This window comes from Macaca fascicularis, chromosome 15, assembly GCF_037993035.2.
Source record: "Macaca fascicularis isolate 582-1 chromosome 15, T2T-MFA8v1.1".
In the NCBI taxonomy this organism is placed as follows: Eukaryota; Metazoa; Chordata; class Mammalia; order Primates; family Cercopithecidae; genus Macaca; species Macaca fascicularis.
Genome location: NC_088389.1, coordinates 15369052 through 15384136, shown reverse-complemented (window position 1 = coordinate 15384136; position 15085 = coordinate 15369052). Strand labels below are relative to the sequence as shown.

Below are 15085 nucleotides of genomic sequence, written 5' to 3'. Positions count from 1 at the left end.
AGTGGATGACTTTGGCGTTAGGGATAATTTCCTGTGTAGGAATTACTTGGCTTAAGTTCTTGATAATAGTTTGGTAAATGTAGTTGAGCATACTGGTTGGTGAGGGAGTCTGAGTGAGAAGGAACAGAATTGGGCCTCATTGCTGAAAATTAAAGTTCAGCTGAGAGCCAAGGGCATTTACTAATTCTCCAGTGTCCTTGTATCTCAAGGGGGTTAGAATGCTTCCAGTTCAACCTTGAGATGGTAGAGCAGGGGCTGCAATTGATATTTTCTTTCCCTTTGTGATGTAAGTGAAGGAATAAAACTCTGATCTATATAATTCTTCACTAAGATGCTACTGTTCATGGGCAGTGTCGTCAGAAAGGTAATGCTAAGCAATACAAAATTAAACTTGCTTCCTTCCATAGGAATAAAGCTTCGTGAAGCCAACCAGCAACAGCAATTTAATCGCAATGTTGAGGATATTGAATTGTGGCTGTATGAAGTAGAAGGTCACTTGGCTTCGGATGATTACGGCAAAGATCTTACCAATGTGCAGAACCTCCAGAAGAAACATGCCCTACTAGAGGCAGATGTGGCTGCTCACCAGGTAGTGTGAGCTGGGGGCTGTGGTTGGGCAAGTGAATGCAGAAACCATAGGAGGGAGGAAAAGCCAGTAATTTCAGACTAAATGAGTTTTGGGAGGGATGAAATGTGTTGATTTTCTTAGATTACTCTGTGCTACATGTGCTTCTGCTCAAATTAAATATCATCCCTTAGAGCTTTCTAGGAGCCTCAGATGAAGGAAGGAACTAGCAGAAAGAATACTCTTAGGGGTGGGAAAAAGACCTTATCAACTTTTCTTTGTGTACGATAAAACCACACCCAAAGTAATGTCAGCTCTGTCCTTTCACATTGCCAGGACCGAATTGATGGCATCACCATTCAGGCCCGCCAGTTCCAAGATGCTGGCCATTTTGATGCAGAAAACATCAAGAAGAAACAGGAAGCCCTCGTGGCTCGCTATGAGGCACTCAAGGAGCCCATGGTTGCCCGGAAGCAGAAGCTGGCTGATTCTCTGCGGTTGCAGCAGCTCTTCCGGGATGTTGAGGATGAGGAGACGTGGATTCGAGAGAAAGAGCCCATTGCCGCATCTACAAATAGAGGTCAGTCTGCTTCCCTCAGGTAGGAATCAACTTGGGAAAGGCTATGCTGTTGTAGCATAGAGGGGATGCATGTCAGGATGGGCAGGGTCAAGTTTATCGAACTGGAACCATGGTGGTAGCTACGGATGACAAATCAGTGCTAACTTTTCTCTTCATGGTTGGATAACTGGGGAGTGGTGTCTGCTTTCAGGTAAGGATTTGATTGGGGTCCAGAATCTGCTAAAGAAACATCAAGCCTTACAAGCAGAAATTGCTGGACATGAACCACGCATCAAAGCAGTTACACAGAAGGGGAATGCCATGGTGGAGGAAGGTGAGTAATTGGCATCAGTGATGTGGCTTGGCGCTGCTCCTTGTATCTCCCCTTCTTGCCAAGGGCATGGCCATGTGGGCGTAACAGACCGGGCTCTGGGGCTGAATACCATCCCAATTCTTTACTGACTGTACGACCTGACCAGACCTTACCTTTCTGAGCTTGAATTTACCTTTTTTTTTTTTTTTGAGACGGAGTCTCACTCTGTCACCCAAGGTGGAGTGCAGTGGTGCGATCTCAGCTCACTGGAACCTCTGCCTCCCAAGCTCAAGCAGTTCTCCTGTCTCAGCCTCCCAAGTAGCTGGGACTGCAGGCACACACCACCATACCCAGCTAATTTTTGTATTTTTAATAGAGACGGGGTTTCACCATATTGGTCAGGCTGGTCTTGAACTCCTGACCTCAGATGATCCACCTGCCTCAGCCTCTCTGAGTGCTGGGATTACAGCTGTGAGCCACCGTGCCTGGCTCTGAGCCTGAATTTCTTATCTGTGAAATGGGGATGACAACACCTCTCCTGACGCAGTAGTGAGTAAGTGAAACCAAGTAGGGAAAGAGCTGAAAGAGGGCCTGCACATGCCAGTCTCAGTAACTGAGTGCTGCAGCGGTACTGTTACTAGTCTTTATGATACTATCACTAATGCCAACTTGCAGTATCTGCTTCTTAGAGTCTAGGTAGAGGTCATGGTTTGAGGAGGCAAAAAATGAAACAGTCCTTTAAAGGGTTAGAACCTGAGCCTCTCAAAAAAATTGGAATTATGAAAGGGCACAGCTCACCAAAACATAGTAATGAAAGTGCCGTGAACACACAGAAAAACTTCCTTTTGTCCTTCTGTAATGTGTCAACATAGTTTTTGTTACCCTCTTTTCCTACCCGCCTTCCAGGCCATTTTGCTGCAGAGGATGTGAAGGCCAAGCTTCACGAGCTGAACCAAAAGTGGGAAGCGCTGAAAGCCAAAGCCTCCCAGCGTCGGCAGGACCTGGAGGACTCTCTGCAGGCCCAGCAGTACTTTGCTGATGCTAATGAGGCCGAATCCTGGATGCGGGAGAAAGAACCCATTGTGGGCAGCACTGACTATGGAAAGGACGAAGACTCTGCTGAGGTAACCAGGCTTGGGAAGCATCTTACCTGCCAAGGAAGTGGAACAGGGCTTGTACTGAGAAGGAAGTTAGGAGAAGTAGTGATGCATGGGAGCTGTGCATCACAATGATTGTTTTTAAAGATGTTTTGGAATCCATTTTTTACTTCGTTTTTTTTTTTAAGACAGGGTCTCACTGTTGCCCAGGCTGGAATGCAATGGTATAATTGTGGCTCACTGCAGCCTCAAACTCCTGGACTCAAGCGATCCTCCTGCCTCAGCCTCCCAAGTAGTTGGGACTATAGGCAGGTAGCACTAGGCCTAGCTACGCTTTTTAATTTTAATGTTATTTTTAGTAGAGATAGGGTCTCACTATGTTGTCCCATCTGGTTTCAAACTCCTGGCCTCAAACGATCCTCCTGCCAAGGCTTCCCAAAATGCTGGGATGGTAGGAATGAGCCACCCCTCCTGGCCCATTTTTTACTTTTTTTTTTTTTTTAGATGGAGTCTTGCTCTGTCGCCCAGGCTGGAGTGCCGTGGCTGGATCTCGGCTCACTGCAAGCTCTGCCTTCCGGGTTTATGCCATTCTCCTGCCTCAGCCTCCTGAGTAGCTGGGACTACAGGCACCCGCCACCTCGCCTGGCTAGTTTTTTTGTATTTTTTAGTGGAGACAGGGTTTCACCGTGTTAGCCAGGATGGTCTTGATCTACTAACCTCGTGATCCGCCCGTCTCGGCGTCCCAGAGTGCTGGGATTACAGCTTGCGCCACCGCACCTGGCCTTTTTACTTTTTATTATGAAAATTTAATCATACCTAAAGGAGAGAGAAGATGATTGTCACTCACCTTCAACCATTAACATTTGCCATTCTTGTTTCATCTGTGTGAAACCATATGTGTGTTTACATACATACTAACATACCAACATGCACGCATACGCATATACGTAGCTACAAACATACCAGCATACACATGTACATACCAATGTGCACATATACGCACATACCAACATGCACACATATATACATAGATGTACTTGGTTTTTTATGGTTATCTGTTTTTTGACTAAAATTTTCAAATTTTATTCATAAAGGTCTAGGTATAGTTCCTGTACCTAGCTCTTTCCAATCTTCACAAAAACTAGAATGAGTTGAATTTTTCCTTTTTTATTTATTTATTTTTTTTTGAGACGGAGTCTCGCTCTGTCGCCCAGGCTGGAGTGCAGTGGCCGGATCTCAGCTCACTGCAAGCTCCGCCTCCCGGGTTCGGACCATTCTCCTGTCTCAGCCTCCTGAGTAGCTGGGACTACAGGCGCCCGCCACCTCGCCCGGCTAGTTTTTTGTATTTTTTAGTAGAGACGGGGTTTCACCGTGTTAGCCAGGATGGTCTCGATCTCCTGACCTAGTGATCTGCCCGTCTCGGCCTCCCAAAGTGCTGGGATTACAGGCTTGAGCCACCGCGCCCGGCCCTTTTTTATTTTTTTAGGACAGAGTCTCACTCTGTCATCCAGGTTGAAGTACAGTGGCACAATCTCGGATCACTGCAACCTCTGCCTCCCGGGTTCAAGCAATTCTTCTGCCTCAGCCTCCCGAGTAGCTGGGATTATAGGCACCCGCCACCACACCCAGCTAATTTTTTTTTGTATTTTTAGTAGAGATGGGATTTTACCACATGGGCCAGTTTGGTCTTATCCTGACCTGAAGTGATCTGCCTGCCTTAGCCTCCCAAAGTGTTGGGATTACAGGCATGTGGCACCGCGCTCGTTCTGTCTCTGAGGCTGGAGTACAGTGATGCGATCACGACTCCCTACAGCCTTGACCTCCTATGCTCAGCAGTCTTCCCTCCTCAGTCCCCTGAGTAGCTTGGAATACAGGCATGCACCATTACATCTGGCTGATGTTTGTATTTTCTGTAGAGATGAGGTTTCACTATGTTGCCCAGGCTGGTCTTGAACTCCTGGGCTCAAGCTGTCTGCCTGCCTCAGCCTCCCAAAGTGCTGGGATTACAGGCATGAGCCGCTGTGCCCAGACCAGGATGAGTAGGCTATAATCATAATATATATGATTGTCCCAAAATATGGGAAACCTGAAAAACTTTGAAAATGGTATTAGCACTGTAAGAAGGGCAGGAGGTGATCACGTCATTGTGTACTGACAAAGGCTGTTGAGGCAGGATGGCAGGTTGGTGAGGCAGTGGAGGATGGGAGGCTTCAGCCCCTGTGCAGTGCTCCACGTGTGGTTTTGGTTTCAGGCTCTACTGAAGAAACACGAAGCTTTGATGTCAGATCTCAGTGCCTATGGCAGCAGCATCCAGGCTTTGCGAGAACAAGCACAGTCCTGCCGGGTAAACCTGTAACAGTTTATGGGTTACTGGAGGGAGGCCTTGGGGGCTGGGAAAGTGGAAGGATCCAGATGCTGTCAACAGGTGTTCCTATCATAGGCAACATTTGACTCTGCTATTAACTCTTATGACAAAGGTTTACAGAGAGTTTAGAATGAGACTTTTTTTTTTTTCTGAGACAAAGTCTCACTCTGTCACCCAGGCTGGAGTGCAGCGGCCGACCTCGGCTCACTGCAACCTCTGCCTCCCAGGTTCAAGCGATTCTCCTGACTCAGCTTCCCGAGTAGCTGGGATTACAGGTGTTCACCACCATGCCCAGCTAAAATTTTTTTTGTTTTTTTTGAGATGGAGTCTTTTTTGAGATGGAGTCTCACTCTGTCACCCAGGCTGGATGGAGTACAGTGGCGCGATCTTGGCTCACTGCAAGCTCCGCCTCCCAGGTTCATGCCATTCTCCTGCCTCAGCCTCCTGAGTAGCTGGGACTACAGGCGCCTGCCACCACGCCCGGCTGATTTTTTGTATTTTTGGTAGAGACAGGGTTTCACCGTGTTAACTAGGATGGTCTCGATCTCCTGACCTCGTGATCTGCCCGCCTCGGCCTCCCAAAGTGCTGGGATTACAGGCGTGAGCCACCGTGCCTGGCGGAGATGAAGTCTTGCTAGAGTGCAGTGTCACGATCTCAGCTCAGTGCAACCTGTGCCTCCCAGGTTGAAGCGGTTATCCTGCCTCAGCCTCCTGAGTAGCTGGGATTATTGGTGCCCACCACCATGCCTAGCTAATTTTTGTATTTTTAGTAGAGATGGGGTTTCACCATGTTGGCCAGGCTAGTCTCAAATTCCTGACCTCAAGATCCGCCCGCCTCAGCCTCTCAAAATGCTGGGATTGTGGGCATGAGCCACCGTGCCCGGCCCTAATTTAAAATGAGATTTTTATTTTTTTTTTTTGAGGCAGAGTTTCACCCTTGTTGCCCAGGTTGGAGTGCAGTGGCACAATCTTGGCTCACCGCAACCTCCACCTCCCAGGTTCAAGTGATTCTCCTGCCTCAGCCCGAGTTGCTGCGGTTACAGGCATGCACCACGCCTGGCTAATTTTGTATTTTTAGTAGAGATGGGGTTTCTCCATGTTGGTCAGGCTGGTCTCAAACTCCCAACCTCAGGTGATTTGCCTTGGCCTCCCAAAGTGCTGGGATTACAGGTGTATGCCACTGCGCCCAGCCAAAATGAGATTTTTTTTTAAAGATACCAAAAATTTAAAGTTCTTGGATCAGATTTTATTGGTAGCTTCAGTGAAGAATTCTCATGAGTGTGTATTTGGTAAATTTGGTACAGCTGGTGACATTTGAAACTGCTGTGTACTTAGATGACTCAGCGTGGACCTGTTTTTACAATGTTTGCCCTTTCTTTGGATTTTTAGCAACAAGTGGCCCCCATGGATGACGAGACTGGGAAGGAGCTGGTCTTGGCTCTCTACGACTATCAGGAGAAGAGTCCCCGAGAGGTCACCATGAAGAAGGGAGATATCCTTACCTTACTCAACAGCACCAACAAGGCAAGGCACAGAGAGTGGCTGCGTGTTTGTTCCGCACTAGCACCTCCATGTATGCTCAGTTGGGTTTCTGTGGGTTGTGTGTCTCCCTGAAATGAAAAGGCTTAGAATTCAAAGAGATAAGTTTCCTTACCAGTCCCCGACATGATATACATTTATGCGGTACTGTGTATGATCAAGAAGTTAATCTGTCTTCTTGAATACCTGCAAGAAGCATAGATAATCACGCTCAGAAGGATAGCTTATTTTCACCATTGAGTATCTCTAGGTGGAATTCTTGACCTGTCGAGCCAAAGTTTGCTGTATAACTTGGACCTGTTGGTTCTTACTCCAGACTACAGGCTACATCTCAGCCCAGCAGATCATTGGAGACAGCTGTGACCTCACCCCGCAGGCTTTGTCTTCTCCAGGCTAAATAATGACAATAATAAATCCATCCTGGTCCATCAGCCTTTCTTCCCTAACACACTCTGAATTGACGGTGGCCTTGAAGCGTCCACAGATTATCTGACTGATCCTGAAAGAGGCCTGCCTTCCGTTTTAGTTAAGGCTGGAGAAATGTCGTTGGCCATTTTTAAGAGCCAATTTATTCCCACTCCCACACCTTATTTATCCTTGTCATGATACTTTGAGGAATCCTGTGATTCTTATCTTTCTATTGATTCTAATTTAAACTTAAACCAACTTGTGGTCTAGCTTTGGTTTATATAAAGCAGCATTGCCCAGTAGAACTTTCCGTGATGGTGGAAATGTAAGGTGTCTGTGCTGCCTCTGCAGTAACTACTAGCTACGTGTGATAGTGGGCCCTTAAAATATGGCTAGTACAACTGAGTGTTTTATTTAATTGAATTATAACTCGATGAGGCCGGGCATAGTGGCTCACGCCTGTAATCCCAGCACTTTGGGAGGCCTAGACAGGAGGATCGCTTGAGCCCAGGAGTTCGAGACCAACCTGGGGCACATAGCAAGACCTAATTTTTTTTTTTTTTTTTTTTTTTAAGATGGAGTTTTGCTCTGTTGCCCACGCTGGAGTGCAGTGGTGCGATCTCAGCTCACTGCAAGCTCCGGTTCCCAGGGTCACACCATTCTCCTGCCTCAGCCTCCCAACTAGCTGGGACTACAGGCGCCCACCACCACGCCCAGCAATTTTTTGTATTTTTTATTAGAGATAGGGTTTCACCGTGTTAGCCAGGATGGTCTCAATCTCCTGACCTCTTGATGTGCCCGCCTCAGCCTCCCAAAGTGCTGGGATTACAGGTGTGAGCAACCGTGCTTGGCCTGAGACCTCATCTCTATATTTATTTATTTATTTATTTATTTATTTATTTATTTTTATTTTTTTTTTTTTATTTTTTTTTTTTTTTTGAGACGGAGTCTCGCTCTGTCGCCCAGGCTGGAGTGCAGTGGCGCGATCTCGGCTCACTGCAAGCTCCGCCTCCCGGGTTCACGCCATTCTCCTGCCTCAGCCTCCCGAGTAGCTGGGACTACAGGCGCCCACAACCGTGCCCGGCTAATTTTTTGTATTTTTAGTAGAGACGGGGTTTCACCGTGGTCTCGATCTCCTGACCTTGTGATCCGCCCGCCTCGGCCTCCCAAAGTGCTGGGATTACAGGCGTGAGCCACCGCGCCCGGCCTCTATTTATATTAAAAAAAAAAAAAAAAAAAAAGCCAGGCGTGGTAGTTCACGCCTGTAATCTCAGCTCTTTGGGAAGCTGAGGCGGGTGGATCACAGTGTCAGGAGATCGAGACCATCCTGGCCAACATGGTGAAACCCCGTCTCTACTAAAATACAAAAAAATAGCTGGGCGTGGTGGCGCACACCTATAGTCCCAGCTACTTGGGAGGCTGAGGCAGGGGAATCACTTGAACCCGGGAGGCAGAGGTTGTAATGAGCCAAGATGGTGCCACTGCACTCCAGCCTGGTGATAGAGCAAGACTCCATTTCAAAAATAAAAAGTTCTAACTCAATGAAAGTTCAGTGGGCACATGTGGCTGGTGGCTCCAGTGTTAAATAGCACAGTTCTGGAGCATCTAAGTGGAGAGAAGCCTGGCCTTGGTGGCAGGCAGCATTGCTCTTCTGCCTATGACCCTCTGTGGGTGTGGTAGGTGAGGAAGGGACTGAATTATCAGACCTTATGCAAAGTGACTTTAATATTGTTTTGGGCCTCTTAAAACAATTAATGCTGTCTTGTGTGTGCACACACATGACCTCCTTGGATTCTCCGTCTCAGAGAAGGAATTTGTTTTCAGTTCTCTGTCTTTTTTCTTTAGGATTGGTGGAAAGTGGAAGTGAACGATCGTCAGGGTTTTGTGCCAGCTGCTTACGTGAAGAAATTGGACCCCGCCCAGTCAGCCTCCCGGGAGAATCTCCTGGAGGAGCAAGGCAGCATAGCGCTGCGGCAGGAGCAGATTGACAATCAGTAAGGATGACACCGGGGGCCACAAGGACCAGGCGTCCCACAGGCGTACTCTGTTCCACATGAGCCGAAGCTTAGGCGTGTCCTGAGGCTCCTGGAGCCCACCTGCATGCCTCCTACTATCTCCACCCCACTTTGAGCCCACAGACCTCCCTGTTTGGGTCTCAAATCCCTGACTGATGACTTATTTTGCTTTGTTTTTTTTCCACCAGTGTTCATGAGTTTTTCCTAAACAGAATTTTTCTAATCATTGCCATTTGTCTTTTGGTTCGAGATGCTTTTTGAAATTGGATATTCAGATTCTACACCCCACAGCTCTGTCCACTTTGAAAAGCTGCTTTCAGAGCTTCTCTCTCTGCCATAGCTTTGAGTTCTGAGAATGGAATTTTGTAATGAAATGGCTCTGTTCTCTTTCCTGTAGCTGAGCCCCCATATTGCCCTGTGTCCCTCCTTCAGGGTATTTCTGACTCCACTAGTGGAATCAGCAGTTTTGGACACTTGAGAAGTATCCAGGAAATACATTCCCACTAGAGTTTGGTTAGAATAGTGGAATTTTTGGATTCCAGTGATCCTCAGTAAGATCAGAGTTATTTGTCCACTTATAGATTCTGTTATTATTGAGATAAGAATGGAAGGTTTTGGTTTATATTCTTTTTTTTTTTTTTTTTTGAGACAGAGTCTCGCTCTGTCACCCGGGCTGGAGTGCAGCGGCATGATCTTGGCTTACTGCAACCTTACCTCCCGGATTCAAGCGATATCCTGCCTCAGCCTCCCAAGTAGCTGGGACTGCTGGCATGTGCTACCACACCCAGCTAATTTTTGTATTTTTAGTAGAGACGGGGTTTCGCTGTGTTGGCCAGGCTGGTCTAAAACTCCTGACCTCATGATCTGCCCGCCTTGACCTCCCAAAGTGCTGGGATTATAGGCGTGAGCCACCGTACCCGGCCTTGGTTTGTATTCTTACCAGCAGTCTGGGTCATAAATATAAGAGGAAAAAGTAGATCAAATATATGGCTAAATTGCTTGTTAGCTCTCAGTAAAATTTCTTTCTAAGGGTAGTCCAGTCTGTTCCCTGACCTTGCTCTGTGAAGTTACCAGTGTTTTCAGTACAGGAAAATCTGCCTTAAGCATGGCAGACCTGTCAAGAAAATGAAGGTGAACTAACCCTGTAATTTTCCTGTTATTTCTTTACTGTCATTTCACTCATGGCTTAGAGTGCTCCTTAGAGCTGTTGAATGAGTCCGTATTTTCCCAACATTAAGCATCCACCATCATGGCACCAGTCGGAGCTGCCGCCTTTCATCCCTGTGGATTAATCCCACTAATTTGTGCATGCTTTTGCTGTGCCCCCTCTGTGCAGGACACGCATAACTAAGGAGGCCGGCAGTGTATCTCTGCGTATGAAGCAGGTGGAAGAACTGTGAGTAGGCTGAGAGTCTTGCAGAGCACCAGTGTCCACTGCTACCCTGTCCATTCTCCCTCTGCCGCTTCTCTTGAAGGCCTTTGTTCATCCAGAAAGATGAGGTGGTGGGAGGAACTGCCTGTCTGTGCAGCAGCTTTGCCTCACAAGGGAAGAGGTCGCGGTGCAGCTGTGTTGGTTGATGACTGCTTATCTCATTGGTTGCTTCCGTGTGCAGCTGTGTGTTCAGAGTGGTGTTGGTTCCCCCTCCTGTTGGTTTTTGTGGTGGACCAGCCACTATCAGCAGCAAACCTGAAGGCTTGTTCTGTAGTTTTCCTTAGTAGGAAGGAAATCATATGCTTCTCTTAAAGTGTTGTGATTCTTGGTAACTCATTGCTTTTTTATTTCACTTTGGGACACTTAGATTTGATGGTGATTCTAGTTTTTTTTAACTTTTAGTTTTTTATTGTTTGTTGTTTTCATGTTCAAAGATAATATTTCAGCCTTTTGTGTTTTAGTTCCCGAGGGTTAGAATATCCTTTGATTCTTAAGAAATCTTTCAAGTAACAGAATGGCACAGAGATACTCAGTAATGTGCCTGATTTTCCTTCCGAACTTGCCAAAACTTTCTGAGAACTGAATGTATCATTTTAGAAATGTCCTACTAATATGGAGATAAAACATCCTGTATGAGGATATTTTAAAGCTCAGTGTACCTTCCCCCACCTCACCCCAGCCTGGGGGCTATTCAGAGAATTATAAAAGACAAAAAAAAAAACCCTCTGTATACATTCTGCCCAGCAAATTCATTTCATCTCTCCACTGTAGTTGCATGAACCCTGTGTTACTGTGCTAAGCGCTTGGTTTCAGTCATTTGTGGTTGTGTTGTTATAAGTGCAAAATTGGCCTGGAGATAAGTGTGCCTGGCTGTTCTAGCCACCTAGTTGTGAACAGTGTGTGCATATCTCTTAGGCTGTGGCGTGGGTACTTGGGATCCTCATCTTCATCTGATAACTCTGTTACTAGGGCATCATCATTACAAACTCGTAGCCTGGAATCCATATCTTGGAGACACTTCGTGGTTTGCCTTTATGTCAGCATTTACAAACTGCCTTCTTTGTCCCTCTTGTCTCCCTCTTGAATTCCATCAGATATCATTCTCTTCTGGAACTGGGTGAGAAGCGTAAAGGCATGTTGGAGAAGAGTTGCAAGAAGTTTATGTTGTTCCGTGAAGCGAATGAACTACAGCAATGGATCAATGAGAAGGAAGCCGCTCTGACAAGTGAGGAGGTCGGCGCAGACTTGGAGCAGGTTGAGGTGCTCCAGAAGAAGTTTGATGACTTCCAGAAGGTATGGGCAGTCTTAGAGCTCAGCTGAAAATTTATTTAAAGATTTTAGTCTCTTGATTTTTTTTTTTTTTTTTTTTTGAGATGGATTCTCGCTGTCATCCAAACTGGAGTGCAGTGGTATGACTTCAGCTCACTGCAACCTCTGCCTCCTGGGTTCAAGCGATTCCCATGCCCTAGCCTCCTAAGTATCTGGGATTACAGATGCCCGCCACCATGTCCTGCTAATTTTTGTGTTTTTAGTAGAGACAGTGTTTCACCATGTTGGCCAGGCCGGCCTCAAACTCCTAACTTCAGGTGATCCACCCGCCTCAGCCTCCAAAGTACTGGGATTATAGGCATGAGCTTCTGCGCCCGGCCGGAGTCTCTTGATTTCTGACTGCAAATTACTGGAATGCAAATTACATAGATTATATTCCATCATCTATGTAGCTATTTTTTTTTTCCAATTTTTTTTTTCTTTTGAGACGGAGTCACACTTTCGTCGCCCAGGCTTGAAGTTCATTGGCATGATCTCAGTTCACTGCAACCTTCTCCTCCCAGGTTCAAGCAGTTCTTCTGTCTCAGCCTCCCGAGTAGCTGGGACTGCAGGGGCTCGCCACCATGCCTGGCTAGTTTTTGTATTTTTAGTAGAGATGAGGTTTCACCATATCGGTCAGGTTGGTCTCAAACTGCTGACCTCAGGTGATCCACCTGCCTCAGTCTCCCAAAGTGCTGGGATTACAGGCGTGAGCCACCGCGCCTGGCCTCAGTTTTTTTTTTTAAGACAGAGTCTCACTGTATTGCCCAGGCTGGAGTGCAGTGGCTCGATATCAGGTCACTGCAACTTCGCCTCCCAGGCTCAAGTGATTCTCATGCCTCAGCCACCCGAGTAGCTGGGATTACAGGTACGCATGACCACGTCTGGCAAATTTTTGTATTTTTAGTACAGCCGGGGTTTTACCGTGTTGGCCAGCCTGGTCTTAAATTCCTGGCCTCAAGTGATCCCCCCACCTCAGCTTGACCCAAAGTGAGCTACCACGCCTGGCCTGTGTAGCTATTTTTAAAAGACTTTAATTGAAACTTTTTTGGACTAGTTTAGTTTTAAGGAAGGATATACTTTGTTCTCTACATGTTGTTATAAGAACTTTTCTAAGCCTAAACTACAATAGATGTGAAAGTACTCTTTTTTTTTTAAATTGGGGTAAATTCACAAAGCTAACCATTTTAAAGTGTACAATTCAGTGGTATTGAGTACATTCACAATGTTGTGCAACCACCACCTCTAGTTCTGAAACATTTGCATCACTTCAGAAGAAAACCACATATCTATCAAGCATTCATTTGCCATTCTCCCTAACCCCAGTGGCCCACGTAGCCACTCATCTGCTGCTTGCCTCCATATTTACCTATTCTGGACAATTTATATAAATGGAATCACGTCATGTGACTTTTTGTGACTGGCTTCTTTTGTTTATGTTTTCTTTCTTTTATTTATTTATTTTTGAGACAAGGTAGCGTTCTGTTGCCCAGGCTGGAGTGCAGTGGCCCAGTCTCAGCTTACTGCAGTCTCCGCTTCCTGGGTTCAAGTGATCCTCCTGTCTCAGCCTCCTGAGTAGCTGGGACTATAGCTATGTACCACTATGCTCAGCTAATTTTTGTATTTTTTGTAGAGACAAGGTTTCGCCATGTTGCCCAGTCTGGTCTCGAACTCCTGAGCTCAGGCTGTCTGCCCATCTTGCCCTCCCAAAGTGCTGGGATTACAGGTGTGAGCCACTGCACCTGGCCCATAATGTTTTCAAGTTTCATCCTTTTTGTAGCACATGTCAGTACTCCATTCCTTTTTATAGCTGAATAATATTTGACTGGCACACTACACATTGTTTATCCATTCCACCACTTAAAAGTATTCTTTTTTTTTTCTTTTTTTGAGATGGAGTCTCGCTCTGTCGCCCAGGCTGGAGTGCAGTGGCCAGATCTCAGCTCATTGCAAGCTCCGCCTCCTGGGTTTACGCCATTCTCCTGCCTCAGCCTCCCGAGTAGCTGGGACTACAGGCGCCCGCCACCTCGCCCGGCTAGTTTTTGTAGTTTTTAGTAGAGACGGAGTTTCACCGGGTCAGCCAGGATGGTCTCGATCTCCTGACCTGGTGATCCGCCCGTCTCGGCCTCCCAAAGTGCTGGGATTCACTTAAAAGTATTCTTACAAAAAATTCAAATGAGGAGGAAGAGCTTCTATCTCCTATAGTAACTGTGCATTAAAATTTTATCTCGTTTTTACTTATTTTTTAGAGATAGGGTCTCACTCTCTCGCACAGGCTAGAGTGCAGTGGGATGATTGTAGCTCACTGTAACCTTGAACTCCTGTGCTCAAGTGATCCTCCCACCTCAGCCACCCGTGTAGCTGGGACTATGGACGTAGGCTACCACATCCATTATTTTTTATTTATTTATTTTTTTTGGAGATGGAGTCTCGCTCTGTCGCCCAGGCTGGAGTGCAGTGGCCGGATCTCGGCTCACTGCAAGCTCCGCCTCCCGGGTTTGCGCCATTCTCCTGCCTCAGCCTCCCGAGTAGCTGGGACTACAGGCGCCCGCCACCTCGCCCGGCTAGTTTTTTTTGTATTTTTTTAGTAGAGACGGGGTTTCACCGTGTTAGCCAGGACGGTCTCGATCTCCAGACCTCGTGATCCGCCCGTCTCGGCCTCCCAAAGTGCTGGGATTACAGGCTTGAGCCACCGCGCCCTGCCTCACATCCATTATTATAATTGAAAAAATTTTTCTGGCCGGGCCCAGCGGCACATGCCTGTAATCTCAGCACTTTGGGAGGCTGAGGCAGGCGGATCACTGGAGGTCAGGAGTTCAAGACCAGCCTGGCCAATGTGGTAAAACCCCATCTCTGCTGAAAATACAAAAAGTAGCTGGGCGTGGTAGTGCCTGGCTGTAGTCCCAGCTACTCAGGAGGCTGAGGCACGAAGGTCACTTGAACCCAGGAGGCGGAGGTTGCAGTGAACCGTGATCATGCCACTGCACTCCAGCCTGGGCAACAGAGTGAGACTGAGTCTCATTAGAAGAAAAAAGAAAAAAAAAATTTCTGTAGAGATTGGGGTTTGGTTATGTTGCCCCAAGCTGGTCTTGAACTCCTTAAGCAATCCTCCTGCTTTGGCCTCCCAAAGTCCTGGGATTAAAGGTGTGAGCCACCACACCTGGCCTCTTCACATTTTAAAAACATTGTTTTGAAACCAAAAAGAGGTTTTAAAAAAGTCTCTATTTGATAAAAATATTTGCTGGGCATAGTGGTGTGTGCCTGTAGTCCAAGCTACTGAGAAGACTGAGGTAGGAGGATTGCTTGAGCCTGGGAGGTAAAGGCTGCAGATGATTGCAATACTCCACTCCAGCCTGGGTGACAGCGAGACCCTGTCTCCAAAAAAACGAAAAAACTACAGTTAATGAAGTAAATTCGAGTCCAATAATTATCTGAGGGCTGGGAAAACCAATCCATAGGGATACCTGTTGAACAGATCCTTATA

The 15085-nt window shown here is 46.8% G+C and overlaps 1 protein-coding gene across 20 annotated transcripts in view; it reads left to right on the top strand.

Annotated features, from left to right (window-relative positions):
- Positions 1–15085, top strand: part of SPTAN1 (spectrin alpha, non-erythrocytic 1) — an 86404-nt gene that overhangs the window by 33217 nt on the left and 38102 nt on the right. For 13 of the 20 annotated variants that reach the window (XM_005580719.4, XM_045373852.2, XM_005580718.4 and 10 more), the window contains 9 exons: positions 408–589; positions 902–1145; positions 1336–1458; positions 2344–2561; positions 4786–4878; positions 6289–6423; positions 8692–8840; positions 10198–10257; positions 11388–11586. In XM_005580719.4, coding sequence (XP_005580776.2) covers positions 408–589; positions 902–1145; positions 1336–1458; positions 2344–2561; positions 4786–4878; positions 6289–6423; positions 8692–8840; positions 10198–10257; positions 11388–11586 — 1403 coding nt within the window. The remainder of the gene's footprint in view (positions 1–407; positions 590–901; positions 1146–1335; positions 1459–2343; positions 2562–4785; positions 4879–6288; positions 6424–8691; positions 8841–10197; positions 10258–11387; positions 11587–15085) is intronic. The other 7 variants (XM_005580722.3, XM_045373855.2, XM_074016361.1 and 4 more) reach the window with 1 other exon arrangement.